Source organism: Antechinus flavipes, chromosome 3 (genome assembly GCF_016432865.1).
Source record: "Antechinus flavipes isolate AdamAnt ecotype Samford, QLD, Australia chromosome 3, AdamAnt_v2, whole genome shotgun sequence".
In the NCBI taxonomy this organism is placed as follows: Eukaryota; Metazoa; Chordata; class Mammalia; order Dasyuromorphia; family Dasyuridae; genus Antechinus; species Antechinus flavipes.
The window spans coordinates 37,866,015-37,887,333 of record NC_067400.1 but is presented as its reverse complement, the minus strand read 5'-3'; the positions used below and the strand labels follow the sequence as shown (position 1 = coordinate 37,887,333).

At 37.1% G+C, this 21,319-nt stretch overlaps 1 protein-coding gene across 3 annotated transcripts in view; it reads left to right on the top strand.

The window, feature by feature from the left end:
• The first annotated feature begins 7,192 nt into the window (after window positions 1–7,192).
• PEX5L (peroxisomal biogenesis factor 5 like) overlaps window positions 7,193–21,319 on the top strand; it is a 261,179-nt gene continuing 247,052 nt past the window's right edge. For all 3 annotated transcript variants that reach the window (XM_051983221.1, XM_051983218.1, XM_051983216.1), the window contains exon 1: window positions 7,193–7,729. In XM_051983221.1, coding sequence (XP_051839181.1) covers window positions 7,709–7,729 — 21 coding nt within the window. In that variant the 5' untranslated portion in view covers window positions 7,193–7,708. The remainder of the gene's footprint in view (window positions 7,730–21,319) is intronic.

The following is a 21,319-nucleotide window of genomic DNA, read 5'->3' as shown; positions in this document are numbered from 1 at the left end:
GTTCGTATTTGGAGATGTCAGGATAAATTGACCAGAATCACATTTTAAGAGTCAGATTTAAGTTTTGGACACTATAAAAATTTGAATGTGTTTAATAGGGAGAGAAGTGAAGAACAGTGCCTTTTATTGATATCATAACATAAGCAGAAATACAATTCTTGTCCTGAAAGACAAAAATCTACATAAAATTGACACAAATTTGTATACACACACACACACACACATATAGCCTGTCTATTTACTTCCCCCCCCCCAAGTTGTGATGAGGTAGGAATCAATTAACAAGTGTTTACTAAATACTAGGTAATATTCTAGGCAATAGGTATCATGGACAAAAAGAGGAATCCCCCTTCTCTCAAACAGATTGGCAAAATTTGTTTCAATATAATTTCTAAAATCCTTATGTCATTACCTAATCTTTCACCACAGGAAGCATAGTCATTTTTCTGCACCATCATTTATGTATGGATAGACCACAGAAGAAAAGTATATTTTCCAAATGGAGAAGCATTTAAGAAATGCCTCTTATGGACACGGATTTTTATCTATAAGCATGTATTGGAAAATGTCCGAGTTTTCAGGGATATCTCTGCCCCAACTTTCCACATTTTGGGAAATAAACATTTCAATAGCTCCCCTATGTCATCCAAATTCCAGGAATTCATAAGAAAAAAAAAGTATGAGCTTAATGTTACATACATTGAGAGGCAAGATGGCACAGTGGCTACAAAGCTGGAATGAAGCCAGAAAGACCAAAGTTCAAATACTGCCTCTGACTTTTATTGGCTGTGTCAATCCAGGCAAATACTTAATCTTTCAGTGTTCTAGGCGAAGCTTTCAATTTATAAACTGCAGAAGGTGCTGACCTACATCAGCAGTGAGTTTCCTCATTTGAGAGTGCTGTGCCAATGAAGTTGCCAATCAGTTTCTATCCTTATTCCAAAAACACTTACATAGCAAATGCAAGGTAACGTAGAGGGTTACCTCCTAGGGGGTAGGGATCCTTTTTTCCCTTTATATCCCCAGTGTCTAACTTTGCCTAACAGCATAAAGAAATTGCTTTAAAATTACTTATCAAATGTGAGATTTTTAGCAAGCCAAATCACTGCTGAATCACAATGTCCTCTTTTGTAAAATGTTAATGATAATGCCCTTACTATATATATATATATGTATGTATATATATATACATATATACATATATATATATGATTGTTTAGTTATATAAATATATGTGTGTAAATATCAGTCAGTTCCTTATCCTATCCTATCCTATTCTATCAAATTAGTTGCTTATGAGCAACACTGAACAACTCACTCAACCTCAATTTCCTCATCTGTTAAATAAAGGAGTTAAACAATCTGGTATCTGCAGTCCCTTTAAGCTCCAAATCTATTATTCCATGAGACAATAGCTGGAAAGCTCTTTGTCATCATAAAATGTTAAGCAAATGTCAGCTAATATTATTTTATGATCTGAAACATCAGGATGAGAACTCAATTAATTCCAACTCAATTAATTATCCCAGTGTTTGTTGCCAATTAAGCAAAACATTTAGACATTTGGCTGAAATTTTCAGTGTTGATCCAGATATTTTGACATCAGAAAGCCAAATTTATGCCTAAGAGGCAACAACTTCATTGTTACCTGATGCTTTGGACCTTTGAGAGATCCAAGATTTGATCAGTATAAGTGCTCCCCCTAATGGCGTTCATCACGACTTCTTACTGCTTGCACCTACACAAATTGTTAACTCTTCCTCATCTTTAGGCGAATCTTTCTTGGAGTATACCCCCAATGTCCTGGACATCTCTCACTGGGTCTTGTGATCTTAGAGCACTTGTGTAGCAAACAGACTCTCTCTCATTCTCCCTAGATCTCCCTTTCTGACTATATGTATCCTCAATGTCTTTTATGTCTCTTCTGGAGTACAAGCCATCATCAGTAACAGGCTACAAGTTGCTCATGCTCACTATGTGCCTTATTTCTGGTTCTTTTGGATTCTTCTGCAGTCACCATGGAACAACTAGGTGGAACACTGAACAGATCCCTGGACCAACTCAGGAAGATCTGAGTTCAAATAAGGTTTCAGATACTTACTAGGTGTGTGACCTTGGACAAGTCAATTAACCAGGCCTATTTGCTTCAGTTTCTTCATCTGAAAAATGAATTGAAAAATGAAATAGCGAATCACTTCAGTATCTTTGCCAGGAAAACAGCAAGTAAGATAACACAGAGTCAGAAATGACAAAAAACAACAGACATCATGTCCCTTAAGTTACAGGTACATGCCATCACTAGGAGAATCAAGGTATTAAGGTAAGGAAAAACATTGGAATTTTAAGTTTTTTTAAAAAAATCTATCCCTTCTCCAAATGAAAATTCCTTGTTTATTTTTTTCTGCTTATATACAATCCAACAAGTCCCTAGAGGGAGTAGGGATTGGACTCAAAAAACATAATAAGCCAACTTTTTCATAATGCCTTTTGGCTTGATACTGGGTTGACTGAATTGATTGATTAAGATTTCTTTGGGAATAATACTTCAACAAGTACCTAATGAGGCTAAGTGTTATACTGAGAACTTTATGCTCTTGATATTGCACCAAAAATAGTTCAATGAAGTTGGAATATCGTTGGATGGGGGTACAGATGCCTTTTCTTCTTTTACAATTCTTTTTCATGTCTGTCCCTAAGTCAATAAGTATATTGACTTCCATCCAGTATAGATGAGATAAAAGTTTATACAAATTTTGCTTCTTTCCTATATCTTAAAAAAATGAACAACTTAATAATTTTGCTAATTCAAATGAATTGCCAATTGGGAAACAGTGTGGTATATAATGAGAAGTATGCTGGATTTGATCATCAGACCTGGGCTCAAATCCCAGCTCTATACTTATGACTTGACAAATCATTTTTGCCTTCATGGGTCTCAGTTCCTTCATCTATAAAATGAGATAATTGGACCAGATGCCCTAAAGATCCCTTCCAATTTTGAAACTTTGGTACTTTGACCTTTCAGCTTATTGTTGCGATCTAGTTTGGGCTTTGGTTGGCAGAAATTAGAAGAGTCTGTGCAAGATATAGGAGCTCCCTTCAGCTCAGAAGAGCAGTAACTTCTCCTAAACTTATGCTCTCAGACTCTTGGCTATTGGCATAAAAAGAGTAAATAATTTGTCCATGATCATATAGCTATTGTGTGAGAGAGAATTCCTTAATTCCAAGGCAGGTCCTCTATCTACTCTGCTGTAATGTTTCCCACTTAGTATCTCACAAAGAGCTTATTACTTCTTTTTTGATATAATAGGAAATGTTAAAGGTATTACAAATTTTAAATGTCCTTCCTCATTAATGGTAACAAATCTACCCTGTATGCACAACATCACACTTTACGTCTATTCCTACTTATCATCATAATTCCATTATCTCCTCTTGACAATACTATTTTTCTCTACTGGCATATTTATTTGTTAATGAAATTTTCCTTTTGCTCAGACACGTCCAATTGTTTTATTTACAATGTTAGATTTCTAGCCTATGTCCAAGGAGATGTTGGATCAACATGTTTAGTCAAGCTAAATATGTAAATCACTTCACAGAACTGCAAATCAATAAATTTCCTGAGGTCATTCCCAGTCAGTTTTATCAGTAGTCAAGATAATTGTCAAAGATCCAGCAAAGTTTAGATGACAATTTTGAAAGAAGAGGATGTAGCAGGTAGAATTTAGAACAAATTCAGAAAAATCTGCCTTTATTTACCAAGGAAAGTTGTGAATCTCCACTGAATTTTTTATTCAGCTAAAAGTAGATAAATCTATTGCCTGTGATCATAGCAAAGAGTTTAGAAGTCATCTAGCTGAACTCCCTCGTTTTACAAGTGAAGAAACAAAGAGACAGAAAAGTAAAGCAACATGCCTATGGCATTCAAGTGCTAAGTGGCAAAACCACAACTTGAATCCAGGTCCCTTGATTTCAAATCCAGCTGTGTGTCAACTATGATATGCCCTTAAAGGGCTATCATTGAAGCATTTCCCCTTATTTCCAATGATTCCTCTGGGCTCTAACTTCAGTTCTAGAAGGCTGCATTATTGGCTATACACTTTTAGTAATAGTTTTAGTTGACCACTCGGCAGCTCAAAATGAGATTAAAGATAATGCCAAGTAATGTATTGGGAGGCATTCATGGTACTGTTTTGTCACTTATAAAAAAAATTAACTCATTGGATACAAAAACATCATTTAATCATAAGAAAGTACTTTTTTTTTGTTTCAGTCTTCAGAGTATCCCAAAGCTCTTTGATTTAGTTTGAGATTATGTAGCAGTTTATGATGAGTTTTATAATCTTTTCCTCATTTGGTCATCACATCAAACCTGAGAGGATCAGAGTACAGAATACAAAATATCATTACTATTGTACATAAAAAAGCAACTTTCATAGAAGTCAAAGAAACATGTAACAGTATCAAGACTCAAGACCAAGTGTTCTGACTTCAAATTTATCTTCCCTTCCACTGCATCAGGTTACCTTGAGACCCCTACATTTCACCTCCATTTTGAGAAGAAAATACCAATTCCCACATAGAAGTGTGCCTAATATCTGGATAGCAACCAAACTGCAACATGTCCAACGCAATCCAAAACATAAAGCAGTTATTACAAGCCTATTATGTAAAAGATACATATTCACATATCACACAAAGATATTATGAAAAATGGTCTCTGTCTTTAGGTAGCTTGTTTATAATTGGAAGAGGAGGGGCAACATGTAAATAGATAAATATATGCATAATAGTTAGATGGCACAGTGGATACAGAGCTAAAGCTAGTCAAGAAGACCTGAGTTCAAATTCAATCTCAGATTCTTATTAGTCATATGAACCTGGGCAAGTCACTTATAATTTCTATTTACCTTAGTTCCCTCACCTGTAAAATGAGGACACAGTATTGCCTCCCAGATTGTGGTGAGGATCAAATTAAAAACAATTTTAAAATTTAACACACAACCTGCAACACATTGCAAGCATTATATAAATGCTTATTTTTATTATTATTAGGAGCATGAGTACTAACAGATGAGTGAAGCAAATAAGAAAATCATTTTTGGAAGAAGTTATGTGGTAGGGGAAATGAATCTTGAAGGAAACTGAATTCTAAGAGATAGAGTTGAAACAGCTCCCTCTTTTCCTCACATGGGGACAATAAGCAAAAGAAGGATATAGCACCTTGAGGGAGTAGGAAGTTGACTACTTTTTCTGGAACACAGGGTTTATAAAGAGAAATACCATGAAACACATCTGGAAAGCAAAGTTTTTCTCATGTCATGCCAAACTTTAATCTTGTGTGTGTACATATAGCGTGTGGTGTACAATCTGGAATAAATATGAAGTCCTAGGGATAACATCCAAGTCATTTTAGCAAATATTTATTAAGCACCTACTATGTGGAATCTAATCTCCTTGAGGACAGAGACTGTTTCATTTGTCTTTCTATTATGTTTCAATCACTACTATATCCCTATCCAATCATCTGGCATATAGCAAGCATTTTTTTTTTTTAGTGAAGCAATTGTTGACTTGCCCAGTACCACACAATTAGTAAGTGTCGAATATCTGAAGTCAGATTTGAACTCAAGTTCTCCTGACTCCAAGCTAATGTTCTACCTACAACACTACCTGTCTGGAACATTCTTACTAAATACTTTTTGATCAATTGATTGCCAAAAAGTGGAAAGATACTGAATATATAATGATCAAAGGAAAGAGCCCCTCAAGGAGTTGTCCTACAGCAACATCCCAACCCCCATGGGACAAAGGCACATTGTATGTGTGTATATGAGTATATGTACGTATTTATATACACATACATATATATGCATGTAGAGTATCATTGCCATTGTACAACAAAAGTCAGGTTCATAAAAGGCAGAGAAACAAGTGTCAGAATCAAGACTCAAGAATAGGTATGACTACAAACCTATCTTCCTTTTCATTGAATCTGGTTACTTGAGACTTCTCCACATCATCACTTTTTTTTTTTTGGGGGGGGGGGAGAAACACCAGTTCCCTCACATGTGTACCTCATATCTGGATGACTCCAAACTACAACATTGCCAACCCACTCCAAAACTGAAAACATGTGCCTATAGGTATATGACTGAAGTGTTGCATATATATATTTGTGAACATATATATGTGTGCATATCTACATGCAATACATTATATTACGATTGTGTACAGTATACAGTGTACAGAATATGTATATTACAACACAGAGTACAATTACAATATTGGAGGATATCTCATAAGTGCCTCCTGGATCGATTGGATGTCACTCCCACATAATAAACGTGTATAAATGAATGTTTGTATCATATATACATATATATATATATACCTATGTATTGTGTATGTGTCTGAATGTGTGCACACACCCACACATGTATATATATAATACGTATCCATTATGTAGGGATAACATCCATTTATTAAGCACTTACTGTGTGGAATATACATTCTTCGAAGACTCCTGTGTATGCACTAATATGCACTCACGTGTATGTGTCTACTTAGATACATAGATCTCAGAAACAGAATTAAGGCCCTTGGTGTTGTGTACTAAGATAACTTATGATAACTGCATAGAGCCATATGGAAACTCCAGAATAAGCTCAGTCCCCCGCCACTTCTGTGTACTGAGCCTTGAGGCCTCTGCTTGCCTCAACTGTCCCGGTGACACTAGAAAATGCCTTTTACCTCCCTCTTCCCCCCAAGCCCTTCCCTCCCCTCCTTCAGGAGACGGACTAGCAGCTAGCCTTTCCATAGCCCTCTCGGCCAGCTCGATCCGCGCTCCAGGCCGTCGGCGCGCTCTCCCACTCCCTACCTTCCATCCCCCCTCCACCCCCCACCTTGGGCAGGCTGACCCTTTGCAGTGGAAGGGCACGCGCGCGCGCGCGAGCTCTAAGGTGCAGCGGCCTCCTGAAGCTGGCCCTGAACGCCCCGCGGAATCTGGGAACCGCGCGCGCGCGCGCGCGCTCCGCCTCTGCGCACGCTCTCGGGGCCCCGGGGCGCGCGCCCGCCGGCGGCTCGTGCTCTGCACCTCTCGGCGGCGGCGGCGGCAGCTGCGGCGGCAGCTGGGGTGGGCGCTCACGTCAGGGGAGGGGAGGGGAGGCTGGGGTCCGGCCCCCAGAGGAGGAGGGTTCGCTTGGAGAGAGCGAAATGAAGGAGCCAAGCGGAAAGCGAGAAAGAGTTCGCTGGAAAAGGAGAGAGTTGTAGCGGCTCCTGAGCGGACGGGCGAGACTTTTCTCCTCCTCCTCTTCCTCCTCCTTCTCATATTCCTCCTCCTCCCTCTCCTCCCGCTCCTCCTTTGCTTCCTTCTCGCTGGGCTGTTCCCTCTCCCTGGCGGGGACTAGGCTGCCTCCTGCCTTCGCCTTCAGCACTGGGCTGGGGGACAGCTCCTCGCCTCCTGCAGCACTGCGAAGGTGCAGCCCTAGCCGAGCGGAGCCGAGGCGAGCCGAGGCGAGAGACCTGAGCTGAGCTGAGCTAGGCTGAGCTGAGCTGAGGGGAACACAAGCAGGCAGGCGGGAGGGCACCAGAGCTGAGCCGCCCCAAGACCCCCAGCATTCCCCCCAAGCTGCTCCCAGTGTGCCAGCCCACACGGGAGAACACAACCGGCCCGCCTCAGGGGGCCCGAAGAAGCCCAAGCAGAATGTACCAGGGACACATGCAGGTAAGATCCAATCTGGGCTCAAAGATGTTTTGGGGCTGATTTCAGGAACAGATGATTGAGCCAGCAAGTTCCAGGGCAAACTCAACAAGTGAAAGAATGGGTCAGATGTGTTCACGACAAGAGAGTGCAGGGGCTACAGAGGAAACTAGACGGGTCTTTTACTGGGGCAGAGGGGGAAGAATTTCTGGGAACTTTAAGCTAGTGAACTTTGCATTCTGCCCGCCTATTTAAACGGGCTCCGAAGAGAATCCAAACAGGGCAAATATCTGTAATGTCAATGTTTTCGCTTTCCACGACTGTTGCAATCTGATGGAGGCGTCTCCGCATGTATGTCAGCTGAAGGGCAAACAATAATAGGCAAGGCAAGGCATGGTCTTTGCACGTCTGCAAAGGGTTCGTGGCATTTGGGATAACTTGCTGTGCTATTATTTTTAATGTTGTTTTAAAAGTGGGTTGTTCTATTTTTCCTATTCCCATCCCCCTTCAGATCTTGGGACGTTCTTGTGCCCAGTGGGCACATAATGACTTTGGAGCCTGAATCTCCAACACATGTCCAAGTGACTTGAACATTTTCAGGGGAAAGAGCTTCTTTGTGTCGTCCTTGATCTCCACCTCTCCATGATGCAAACGCTCTCGGTATTTTGGACAAGATTACTTTCACCTTGACTTCCATTCTCATTTGCAAGTTCCCCTCCCCTTTAAAAATACAGGTATATATTTAAGAAAAGGAAACACTAAAACAGTTCCTGAAATATGAGCTGAGGCTGAGTTCTCCTGGCTTTCCATTGCTCAAATGGCCACAGACTTTTTCTACGTTGCAGTGCCTCTACACAGGTATATTGCCTGGGAGAGAATATTGAGACTGTTGGTCCTTTCAATTTGAAGGACTGCAGATGAGTAAAGAGATCGGGTCTGTTTACAACTTCTGTACTATTCCGGGAGAAGTTATTTTGGACTATATCTTCACTTAGATGTCAAGCCCAGCTTTAGGTCTTGCTAATAAGTTTAGTGAGAAACCTGAATCAGCACAAGAATTTCAAAAGCATTTTCTATATTAATGACCTCATTCTGTTTTGGTAATTATTAATGAAATGTATCACATTTGTTAGGAGGAGGAACGAAAATATACAAGTCAAGAAAGGTAGAAATCAATTTTAGGAGCTGTCTTCTCAGTCCACGTATGGTAGTTTGTTTGCATGTTATTTATAGGATATAGATTATTTGGTGTAGGCATTCATAATAAAGAATTGCAAACAATATATTCTTCAAGAATACTATATTTTATACTTTTCCCCCTTCGAATTTGAATGTCATTACAAAATCTGGAATTAGTGTTTTGTCTCCAAGAAAACTCATTAAAAAGGAAAAAACAGGTGGGCTTGGTTAAATAGAGTAGACTTTCTAAAAGATTGCACACAGCCATACAAAATCAAAATCGGGTACTTTGGAGAAATTTTTCAAAAACTGAATTTTCTTAACTTTATCAGAGAAAGGTTATATTAGCTGTATTTGATTGTTAGAACAACACACACTCAAGCTTGGGTCTATACCTGTAACATGAAGTAGAAATTGATGATGGTTCAGGCCAAAATATACTTACTTCTTCCTCTATTTTCTGACCATTATTAGGCAAAGGGTTTTATGAAGACCCTAATCTCCTAGATGCTTGCCCTCATTTTCTGCTTCACTTTGCAAGGACAGATAGACTCAGCCTAAAATTTAGGATCTGCACAAAACTTAATGGTTTTTGCTTGTGCAGTGCTAAAACAGCAAATAGGATGTTTTGCTGCAAAGAAAGAATCACAAATCTCTTTGCTGCCAAGCTTAACTTGAAAATGTTGCTAAATAAAGACTATGATCAATATGGTAGCCCCAAATCTAGAACATAAAACCTTTTTTCATTGCCCTCCCAATCCACCCCCATAAATGTTTATTGTTGACCACTGGCAGTACATTTAGCATTTCCAGATCTTCAAGAATCATGCTTATGAATTATTTAATTATGTGACTTCACATTGGGACAGCTCTCACCCCCTAAATATAATATGCTGACTTGATCCATAATATATTTGTTAATTAACTGAATGTAGTATTTTTTTTTAAACATCCTATGATTTTCTCTGAAAGATAAATCTTTAGGCTACAGGCAAAGTCTCTACTCTGCTGTTATTGTTCTAAACTCAGTTAAAAGCTTTTCTTTTTCAAAGACCACATTTTCTTCTTGAGTGCACCTATCTTTAATCATAGGATGGGATGGTGGACAGAAGAGGGGAAACAGCCAAAATATAGCCAAATGTTTTGATTAAAAATTTGAATCCTATCTGCTAAAGTGATCTTGGGATGGGGAAATTAATAAACATTTCTGCCAAATATGATGCAGACTTGAAATACTTGCAGTGGTTGGCCAGTTGCTCCCCAAAGGAATGGAACAGAAAATGTTACTGGTCATTGAAAAACTGCATTGTGTGGCTAATATTTTCATTTAAGGTCTCGGATGAATCAATGATACTGATACTTTCCAAAAAATTCAGGAAATTCTCCCCAGATTTGGGAGAAAATATTTCTATAAGTGTGTAGGCACAAAACAGAGTTCATGGAGTATTAAGGACTATTGTAATAAGAAACATAGCTTCCTACAGTGTTCATATTTGAGGATTTACCAGTTTGGCAAGTATAGAAGAGCCATGAATTCACACAGAGAGACTTAGTCCAGATAATTAACTACAGAACCTAACTCATCAATTTTGAATATTTTTATAACCTTTTTTCTACTCGTAATTTACCACAAAGGTTTCATAGAGCCATACTAGGATAACTTTGACAAACAGAGAGAGGTTAACCTACAGTCCAAAGTGCCATAAATCAGACACACCTTGGGGGCCTAATCCTACAGTCACTGTGTACATCATAATCCCACTGCCTTCACTAATTAGCCTCAGCGGGAATTTTATGTACACAGTAATTTAACCAAAGGTTTCTTCTTTAGGGTAAGTTTTATATTTTTTTACACTTTGACCCCATGGACATTGTCTTAGGCTGACTATTATTTAGTACTAGTTGTGAGGAAAATTTTCCATTCCTAATAAATGGCACTTTCATATAATAGCCATTCCTGTCAATACCAGGATTTATACACATAAGTGAGTTATAACTGCTAATGAAAGCCCTAGAGTTGTACCTCCAATTACTTCCTTTGAAAAACTCTGTTTCTGAGCTAATATAGAGAACAACGTAATTGTCTGAGTAAGAAGGTAAGATCAGGATTTTTTTTTTAGTTGACAAAAAAGAAAAGAAACCACTATGAGGAATTGGTTATACTAATTAAAGTTTGATTGGTACTTCTGGTGACAAGTTCCCAATTCTTTTGTCATTAGAGCTGTTTGTTTTCATTTGAAAATTCAAAATTCAGTTCTTGGGTTTCTCAAAGACAAAGAGGATTAGGAAGCATCTGCTACTCGTGCTGTCAATGGAGAAATAATTTGAAATACCTTGAATAGCTGAGAGACAAAGATTTTGAGCTAGAAGAGATCTAGAAGATCATCTGGATAAAGGCTCCTTTTTAGGGTAAGGAATGGGTACCCTTTTTAGGGTGAAGGATCAATGACCTGCTCAAAGTCTTACATATAGTAAGTAACAAAACAAGGATTTGAATCCATGTCACACCTAACTCAAAACCCACTGTGTTTTCCCAGTATGCAATGGAAGACAGAGAGGTGGTTTTTAAATCAGGGACACATAAGTTCAAGTCTTGGCTCTGATACATATTATGTTTATAACCACGGGCAAATCTCGTTAACTCCAGGTAAATCCAAAGTTCCCCACAGCCTTGAAATCTTGAATTAAATTCAATACTCCAAAATTAACATATCATAAACAACTCTGACTGGCCATTTCACTTGGGTTTCATTTGTATGTCTTCATGAGAGACTTCCTGTTTATTTTTCTGTTGAGATCTTCAAAAAGAAAAGTAGTTTACAAAATTAGCTAGATACATCCTCACTGAAGACAGAAGAAACCATGCTGCTCACAACGTTTCTTGTTCTGCCTGGGAGCCTATTTTCAAAATTTTGTATAACACACAGAGATACACAGACAACCATTTGGCTGTTCTTTCTTGGTTTCTCAGCATTTTAATTATAGCCTTAACAGAAACATACAGTATTGGGGAAATCCTGGGCACCCAATACAGGAAGAAGAGAACCTTCTTTATATTTAAGCTAAAGACATCAGTCTACCTCCTCTGGAGAGTATTAGTGAATTCAATTCAAAGCAATTCAAGCCAAGGAGCATATATTAAGCTCCTGCAACATGCCTGACTTTGTGTTTAGCATGGTGTAAAGATAAAAACAAAACATTTTTTTGACCTTGTGGAGTTTTCATTCTATTGAAGGTGGGTGGGTATTAAATGAACAGACACAAATAAATACAAGATATATACATGTTAAATACAAAATAATTTTGAGCAAAGGGAAGTAAACAACTGTCATGAACCAGGCACAAATTTTGTTGCAATAAAGGCGTGCAGTCCACAGGAGGGCCTGAATATTGTTTTCTTCAAAATCATCCTAGCACGGTATTATCATAATCTGACCCAGCAAGAGACAAAATTATGAATAGGCAAAGTTTTTTCTCTGACATTTTGCCTTCTCTTTTATCTCTTTGTCATTCTTTTTTCTCTATTATTATTTGTACTCTTTAAATTCCAGTTCACAGTAGATTTTAATTGAAACTAAAGATGCAAGATCTCATATTTATAGATTTTCTAAGAATTGGAACAGCAGCCAGTGGAATTTGACACATAATTCAGGGTTTTTTCCAAGTCATGTGAGAGTCAGTCAGTTGTGCTTTGTTGTTGTTGCTATTGTTGTTGTTGTTGTTGTTGTTGTTGTTGTTGTTGTTGTTGAGTCATTTCAGTGGAGTCATACTCCCTGGGATACTATTTGGGGTTTCTTAGCAAAGATACTGAAATGGTTTGTCATTTCATTGTCTACTTTATTTAACAGATAAAGAAACTGAGGCAAATATGATTATGTGACTTAGTCTGTATCTGTAAGTATCTGAGATCTGAGATCAAATTTGAAATCAGCTTCTCCTCATTTCAGGACCAGTACTCTATCCACTGCTCCAGTTAGCACCCCTTGTTAATTGTGGTACTGGAGTTTGTTGTCATTATTGTTGTTGGTTTGTCTCTTCCTAATAGATAATTAGTAATTTGTTTAAAACCCTACTTGTATAAAGATAGTAATTTAATTCTTTCTCTCTTTAATGCCCCATAACTACTTTGTGTCCAATTATTTTACTCTAAGATTGATAAATAAGTACAGTAGGGCACTGTGGCTAGCGAATCAGTCTTGGAGCAAGAAGAATCTGGGCTTGAGTTGTGAATTTGACTTGTGATCCTGTGCAAGCTGCTTAATTTCTTGGTATTTTTTTGTTACTTCTTTAAAACTACAAATTGCAGAAAAGGTAATAATCTGCATTGGTAGAGTTAAATTTCCTCACAGTAAGTTCTTGATACCAATCAAGTTATAGATCTGATCCAAAATGACTTATAATTAATGTAGAACCATTTTGATTTACATAAGTGATTTTAGAATGAAGGAAATAAAGATATAGTAGGCTGAAATTACAATGGTGAATTGAGAGATGACAGGATTGTTTTTGATCAGGGGTCCATTTATGTCCTTTCCTCCTATAAAATCATGAGACTGACTCTAACGACACACAAGACTAGCCTTGATTAATATAAAAAAGAACTAAATACATTCAATTATCTCCAGTTGAAAATCTTAACAAGCTGGGGCTTGTCACAAGCAGGCCATTAGGACAGTGAGGGAAGTTGGTATTATATTAAATGAAGAACAGTTAAAGAAATTTATTATGTTTAGTCCAGACAAGTTAGAGGGGAACCTGCCTTTCCAGTATTTTAAAGACTGTTATAAAGAAGAGGGAAAAGACATTTTTTTTCATAGGTCAATGGAGTAGAAGTAGGACTAGGAATTACAAACAAATAGGCAAATTTCAGATCAACAAATGGAAAAACTTCCTAAAAATCAGAGCCATACAAAAGTAGAGTGGGCTGTCTGAATAAATAATAACTTCCCCATAACATGTCTTAAAACAGACTACAAGTAAATTCTTGGGGATATAGAGAAGAATCTATGGCTAAATATGAGTTGGACTTGATGAATTCTAAGATCTTTTCCATTTTTAAGAGTCTGGGAACTATTAACTAACATTTCTGTACTATAAGAAAAATTACAATGCTTATAACGGTGAAGATAAGCACTACAAAATGCTCAGTTGCCTCCTGAATCATCCATGAAATACTAAATTATGTTCTGTATCATTTCAATGTTCAAGGGGTATTTGAATCTCCTAATTCTGTAGGGAAAAATAACATGGCATAATGAGCTTCTGAATCAGAAAGACCTGGATTTAAAATCTGCCTCTAACATGTAGTAGTTATATGAAATTGAATAAATCCCTTACTCTCTCAGCGCTGCCTCTCTGCCCCTCAGCTCCATACAACTCTTAAAGACTGTGAGTCTAAGAGAAAAGATGGGTCTGTATCGCTAGAGGACACTTCCTAAAGCAGCAAAATCACAGGTCTGGTATAAAAGGTTTTTTTTTTAAAATCATTAATCTTTTGATACATATATGGTATATTTGGTCTATTAACCACAATATTTGACTAGCCAGAATATTCTCCTGCAATCCCACTGTTTGAGTATAATTTGGGCACAACTAGGTGGCACGATACTTAGAGCACCAGCCCTGAAGTCAGGACCTGAGTTCAAATCTGACCTCAGACACTTAATACTTCCCAGCTGTATGACCCTGGGTAAGTCACTTAACCCCAATTGCCTCAGCAAAAAAAAAAGTCATTTTGATATTTATTGAATATTTCTAGATATGCAAAAAATTATAAGTAATATATATACATGCATGCATCCATTATTCATGTTTCTGATACTTTCAGACCATATTTATTCCATCACTTGCAGTTTACAACATGCTTAGACACATATTCTTTTTGGCTCCTTACACAACCCAGCAAAAAGATACAACTAGTCTTTGATCTACACTCATGACTACTGACATGTCTCTCTTTGCAAGAACATGTAAAGAGTTAAATTGAGTCTTTGGAATGTTTTGTCTATTCAATGCTAGAAAATGGAACAAAAAAGAAAAACAAGCATGAAAAGGCATTTTAGTCACAAAAACTGGATATATAGAAGCAGTAATTCCAAAGAACATAGGATGAAACTCAAGATTTTGGACAGTCTAGAGTACCTACAAATGAGAACAGTTTCAGTTATAATTATGAAGAAAAATTAAAATGAATAGAATTTTATGAAACATTCCTTATATTTTTATACCTCAGAATTTGTAAAAGATTTCTCTTTTTTCAAATGACTATCTCAGTATTGCACAATGAAAAAAGCACTAACCTCGGCCTCAAAGGACTCCGGTTTATATACCAGATCTGCTATTTATTGTTGATGTAGTTCTCTGGGTCTCAGTTTCCTCCTTTGAAAAATGAGCATGTTGATCATAGTGGTGCTTAAGATCACTTTTGATTTAAGAATGGATCAGAGGTTAGAATAATATAAATTTATAGCTTCCTTTCTCCACAAACCCTCATGGGTGCTAGAGACAAATTCCAGAATCTCAAAGTGTAACAGAATTTCAGTTGCTATGTAATCTAAGGGCTCTTAACTTTTTCTTAGTCATGGATCACTTTGGCATCTGGGGAATCCTATGAATCCCTTCTCAGAAAATTCATAAAATGAAATATATAGCAATATAAAGTAACTGACTATAATGCAAAGTTATCAAGGTATTAAAAATATAACAAGTTTGCATCTCTAGCTTAAGAACCCCTAATCCTGTCTAAGTCAAATCCCCCAAAACAAATCCCCTTTACAGCATCACTATTAAGAAAACATCAAATCTTTGATAAAGGGGCATCTTTTACATCTTAAAGCAGTCCCTTCCATTTTTGGACAGTTTTAATTGAAATGAATTATTTTTATTCACCAAGTCTGTTCCCATGCAGAATGGAAACTTGGAGCTTATATTTCTACCTTCAGTACCTGAATAGAATTAATCTAATCCTTCTTCCATGGAACAGCTTTTCAAATATTTGATTATAGCCCTTACTGCCCCCTGTCCTTCTCTTCTCCAAGTTTAACACCCCCTTGATATGGACTTCATATATAATGGATTTGAGGCCATTGACTTCTGATAGCTAAATACCAGTTAACTGGGGGCTTGCATTTTCTCTTGCCTTTTTAGAACAAGGGATGCCTTCATGATTCTACAGACACACATATGCATTTTTATGAAGAATGGAAACAGAAAAAAAAAAACTGTTGAAATCCAAGTAGTCGAGTTTTAAAAGGCTTACTGCCAGTACAGGGTTGTTTTATTTCATCCTATTCAAATTGCATTTTAAATGCCAGTCTGCATTATAAACCTCTCTTTATAATGTTAACAATTAGTTCTGAAGAATGGAAAAATATATCTTCCAAACCTACTGAAATTCCATTAGGCCAAGCTATCAATACTATAGCCTTCAGCAAGAAGAACTAAGTGAGAGTCATAGGATTAGTAGCCTGAAAGTTAGAAGGAATCCTAAGAGATCAACTAGGCTAACTTCCTCATTTTTCAGGGGAGGAAACTGAGGATCAGGGAGGAAAACTAATTTGCAAAAGATGGAATTAATAATAGAACAATAATAATAGAACAAGAAGTTGAATCAGGTCCCTCTGATACTGAATCAGGGCTTAATATTTTTTAATATGTATTTCTAGATATATTTATAATCTATTCCTCCTGCCACCCTCTATCATATCCCAGGGAAAACTAACAACAATAAAAAAACCCTCATTTTAACATTCAGTAGAACAAATTCCCAAATTGGTCATACCCAAAAATCTCTGTCACTGCATTTGCAATTCACCAGCTCATTGGCAGAAGGTGAGTGGTATGTTTCATCTCTAGTCTTCTGAACGCAAGATTAGTCATTGAATTAATCAATAATCTAAAGTCTTTCAAAGTTCTTGTTTTTCCCCATCACGTTGTTAGTATTACATAAATTATTCAAGTTTTGCTCAGTTCTTTCTGCATCAACACAGAGAGAGGGGTCTTAAAACAGAGGTTCTTAACCTTTTTATGTCATAGATGCCTTTGAAAATTTGGCGAAACTTAGGGACCCCTTCTCAGAATAATTTGTTTAAATGCATGAATTCACATGAACATTTAGATTCACAAAGGAAACTATTTATAGTAATGATCAAAATATTTTCATTCAATTTCATGGACATCATAATAAGGACCTGGCAGGGCTTTCTAATAAATTAATCAATTAATGAATAAGCATTATTAAGCATTTACTGTGTTCCAAGTGCTGTGCAAAATCCTTTACCTCAAGATCCTTACTTTTTTATGAGAGGTAACATAAACACATGAATATACATGAATATAATGCTGATTTAGGAAGGGGTACATTAGAAATTGGGAGAATCAGGAATGGTTTCTCTTTACTTTTATCTTTCATTCCTTGTCTCCTTCTCCATTAGCCCCCTCCCTTCCCACTTCTGAGAATAACTGATGAGGAATTTCACAAAGGGAAAAATGATCATAATGAGTTTGTTTCCATAGAAAGAGGCCGATTACTGTGTCATCCCGTGCAAGGGAAATCTCCTCTAACCCTGCCAGCAGTTTAGAAGTGCAAAGAACTTGATCCAGGCGTGGGAATTTTCAATGCAGGTGCACAGAGAGGGGAGAGCTCCCTAAAGGATTTCCTCTAGTTCAGAAAAGCTTGTGGAAAAAACCCTGCAAGGAGAAATGGGAAGAGCAACTTGATTTTTTTTTTCAAAAAGGGCACCAGATGGTGGGCTATGAATCACAGAGGGTGCTGAGAGTGTGGTACTCTCTCAGATGCCAGAAATCTACCTAAAGAGATATCCCTCCCTGATCTCAAAGTTAAGCTATGGCCCATTAAATCACTTGAATCTTTGCCACTCCCAATGGTTGACTTAGTTTATTATGAAAGTAAATTTTGACTGGGTTTGAAAAAGAAAACAGATCATGGAAGGAAATATTTGAGTTGAAAGGGACCTCAAAGAAGATCTAGTCCAACTCTCTAAATTTCCATATGAGATCATTGAGGCCCAGAGAGATTAAATATTTAGTTCCACACAAATACCAGAAAATTGATCTAGAGCTGGAAGAACTTCTTTATTTGACATATGAAGAAACTGAGGTGCATTGAGTAAAATGACTGTCACTGGTCAAATAAATAATAACCTTCAGATCTGGGTTTCAGGACCTCAGACTGCAAATTCAATTTTCTTTCCACTATTCTAAAATTAACAAAAGGGAAAAAAGGTGTAATTGAAGAATATTCTATTTTTCTTTTCTTTATTCAATACTATAATATAAAATGCAAGTAAGTCAAAGCAACATTTATTTTTTCTGCATCTACTATGTTCTATATACTATATTAAGTTCTGTAACATAAAGGCAAAAACAGTCCCTCTCCTCAAGTAGTTCACAGTCTAAGGGGGAGGCAATAAGCAAACAACTATGTCCAAGCAACATATATATGCTGTATGTATGTATGTATATATACAATATATATTTTATATTCCCAGGAGAAAATGAAGCTAATCTAAATGAAGCTAACAGGAAAGATATTTCACAGAAAGTATGAGACATAGAGGAAGCTAGGGAAGCCAGGAGGCAGAAGTGAAGAGAAAAAATTCCTGGCAAGGAGGACAGCCAATGAAAAAGCATGGAACAGGAGGTGGAGTATTATATGAAGGAAAAGTTAGGAACCTGGTCATGGAAACATGGAGTTTGTGGTGATGAATAAGTAGATTCAAGAAAAAAAAATAGATTCTCTTTTTTTCAGCTCAGATGGTATAAGAGAGACTGCACCACTTTCTCTAGGAAACCTCCACTGGTACCGAATATTAGGACTAACATATGATAAACATAAAACATATATTTATTATACATATATGTTGTATAACATATATAATACATACATAATATACATAATAAGGTAACCCCCTCCCCCCAAAAAAAGATAAGCTTCCTACAAAAATTCCCTCAGAGAAAACTTTGATTTTATTGAATGGAGTTTTTTTTTCCTTGTTTCTTGTAATGATTGATCCTCTCATATTGTAACCTGAGATGTTAGGCTTTATATGTTATTCCACTATAATTAAGCTATATCAGTAGGTTGTGGTTAATGAGTTCTGAAGGTTGATCTTTCAGTTTAGGTGACTGGATTTTTCCAAAGATCTGCCATCATCTCTGAAACTCATTTCCCTCTCTCTCATGAGTTTTCAACATATGCATTGCTTTGCCCTAGAGTTCAAACGATTCCCAAAGGTTATCTTGGCCATCATTACTCTCAGATCAGAGATTCCTTCTCTGTAATTCCTGACAGATAGCTATCCAGTCCTGGCTTTATTACTTCCAGGGATTCTAGTGAGTGAGAGACCTAAGATATGAGGCTGGTTTAATGGGAAAATTCTTGATGCTGAGTTAAAATCTGCTTCTGTGTTACTTCTATCCATCAGGCCCAGTTTGAAACAATGGAGAACTAGTTTGTCCCCTCTTTTGTGTGACTGTCCTTCAGAATAGAACAGGATTGAAGGAAGCAAACTGCATCCCATACGGTGTTGCTTCTCAAGCTTAACATTCAATTCAACATGGAGTTAAGTCCCTAATATGGTCTGTAAATAACCGCAGCTTCTGTTGCCTCTCCTCCCCTCCCCTTTCTCCTCCTTTGTGGATCAAGTTATTCTCTGGACCATAAGACAATCGATTGAAGACTGCTGTGTCATCAGAGACCATCAAGTCCAACCTCCTTGTTTTCTGTAAAGAAGGAAGAGAACTTAAGTAACTCACCTAAGAGCTGGCAAAGTGCTTTGAGTCTTCTTGGCTCTGATTGCAGAGCTCTCCCTCCACTATATACATCACCTCTCACAATTAATCCACCTGGTCAAATTTCCCTCCTAAAATTTGAGGTCCAAATATCCTGTACTCTGCTTCAGAGTATCACCTATCTTGATTTGATGACACCTTGCTTCCATTAATGCAAGTTAAAGAAGAATTGAGAGACCACATGGCATAGGAGTTAGAAAGGTGGACTGGGAGCCAGGAAGGCCTGGGTTCAAGGCCTATTTTTATTGAAGAGTAGTCATATCCTAGGCAAGTCACAACTTCTTAATCCTCTAGGCAGACTACTGCAGAGGAGGCACGAACTTGCATTTGTGGAAGGAATTTTCTTGCCCAGAAAATAGTTCCTGTGTCAGTAAAATGATGGTTCTATTCCTTATTGTGACTTTATCCCCTTAGAAAGAATGTTTGATTTTTTTTTTTTTTTTTGATTTGATTTGTGGTTTTTTTAATTCCTGAATTTCCTGTGTCACTTTGATCTTGCTCTCATTTGGCACTTAAGTTCTACCACAACTATTTGGGTTTTCAGGACAATTCTAGGATCTTCTGGCTTCTACTTCCCCAGAATTTCTAAGCAATTTGCTTTTACAGAATGTTCAACCAATATTTCAATAGTAATTCTGTTTTAGGATCACAAAACATCACGGATGGAAAGTATCTTTGAAATAATGCAAACCAACTTCCTCATTCAATTTGATTCAGTTCACTGAGCATTTATTAAGCACCTACCAGAAGCCAGATATTATACTAACTAATGTTAGTTAGTATAGACCAAACAGTTCCTCTCCTCAAGGGTCTCTCACCTCTCCTAGAGCTTTTCTGTAGGCAGGAATTGGAGTTCAAAGATCTCAAATGATTTGTTCAAGATCACAGTTATTTTTATATAGGGTATATATATATATACACACATTTATATGATACAAATATGTGTACATTGATATATATATAAAAGAAGACTGAAATAGAAAGAGTGTTATATAAAGTCACAGTTATCATCAGGGTCAGTAATGAAACCTAATTATCTCTCTTTAAATTAAGAAGTCTTTTTTTTAATGGCTATAATAATAATAATAATAGCTAGAATTTCTATAGAGGTTTAAGGTTTGCAAAGACATTACAAATATTGTCTCATTTGAGATAATGACCCAGGGAGGTAGGTACTTATCTGCATTTTGCAGATAAGAAAACTGAAATTAACTAACTTTCCCAAAGTTACACACCCAATAAGCATCTGAAGTCAGATTTGAACTCAAGTCTTCCGACTCTAAGTCCAGTATTCTGTATACTGGTGCCACCTAGATTGCTTGCTAGATTGTTCAACCTTTGCTAAAATAATTAAATCCCTACTTTTCACTTTTTTATACAAATTTCTAGTTAAAAATGGAATTTTGCAATTATTTAGATGTTTGCAAGTATCAGGATATTTGTTATGATTAAGATAAAATATCTGATCAGTTTATAAGAGATTTCCATTTTTATTGAGACATCAGGGCTAATGGAGGGCAGACAGTGAAAAGAGAGTAAAGAGAGCTCCCCTTCAAGTCAGGAGAGGCTTGCTACGAATTCCTTGTCTGACGCTTGCTAGCTATAAGTAATTGTTTCAATCAG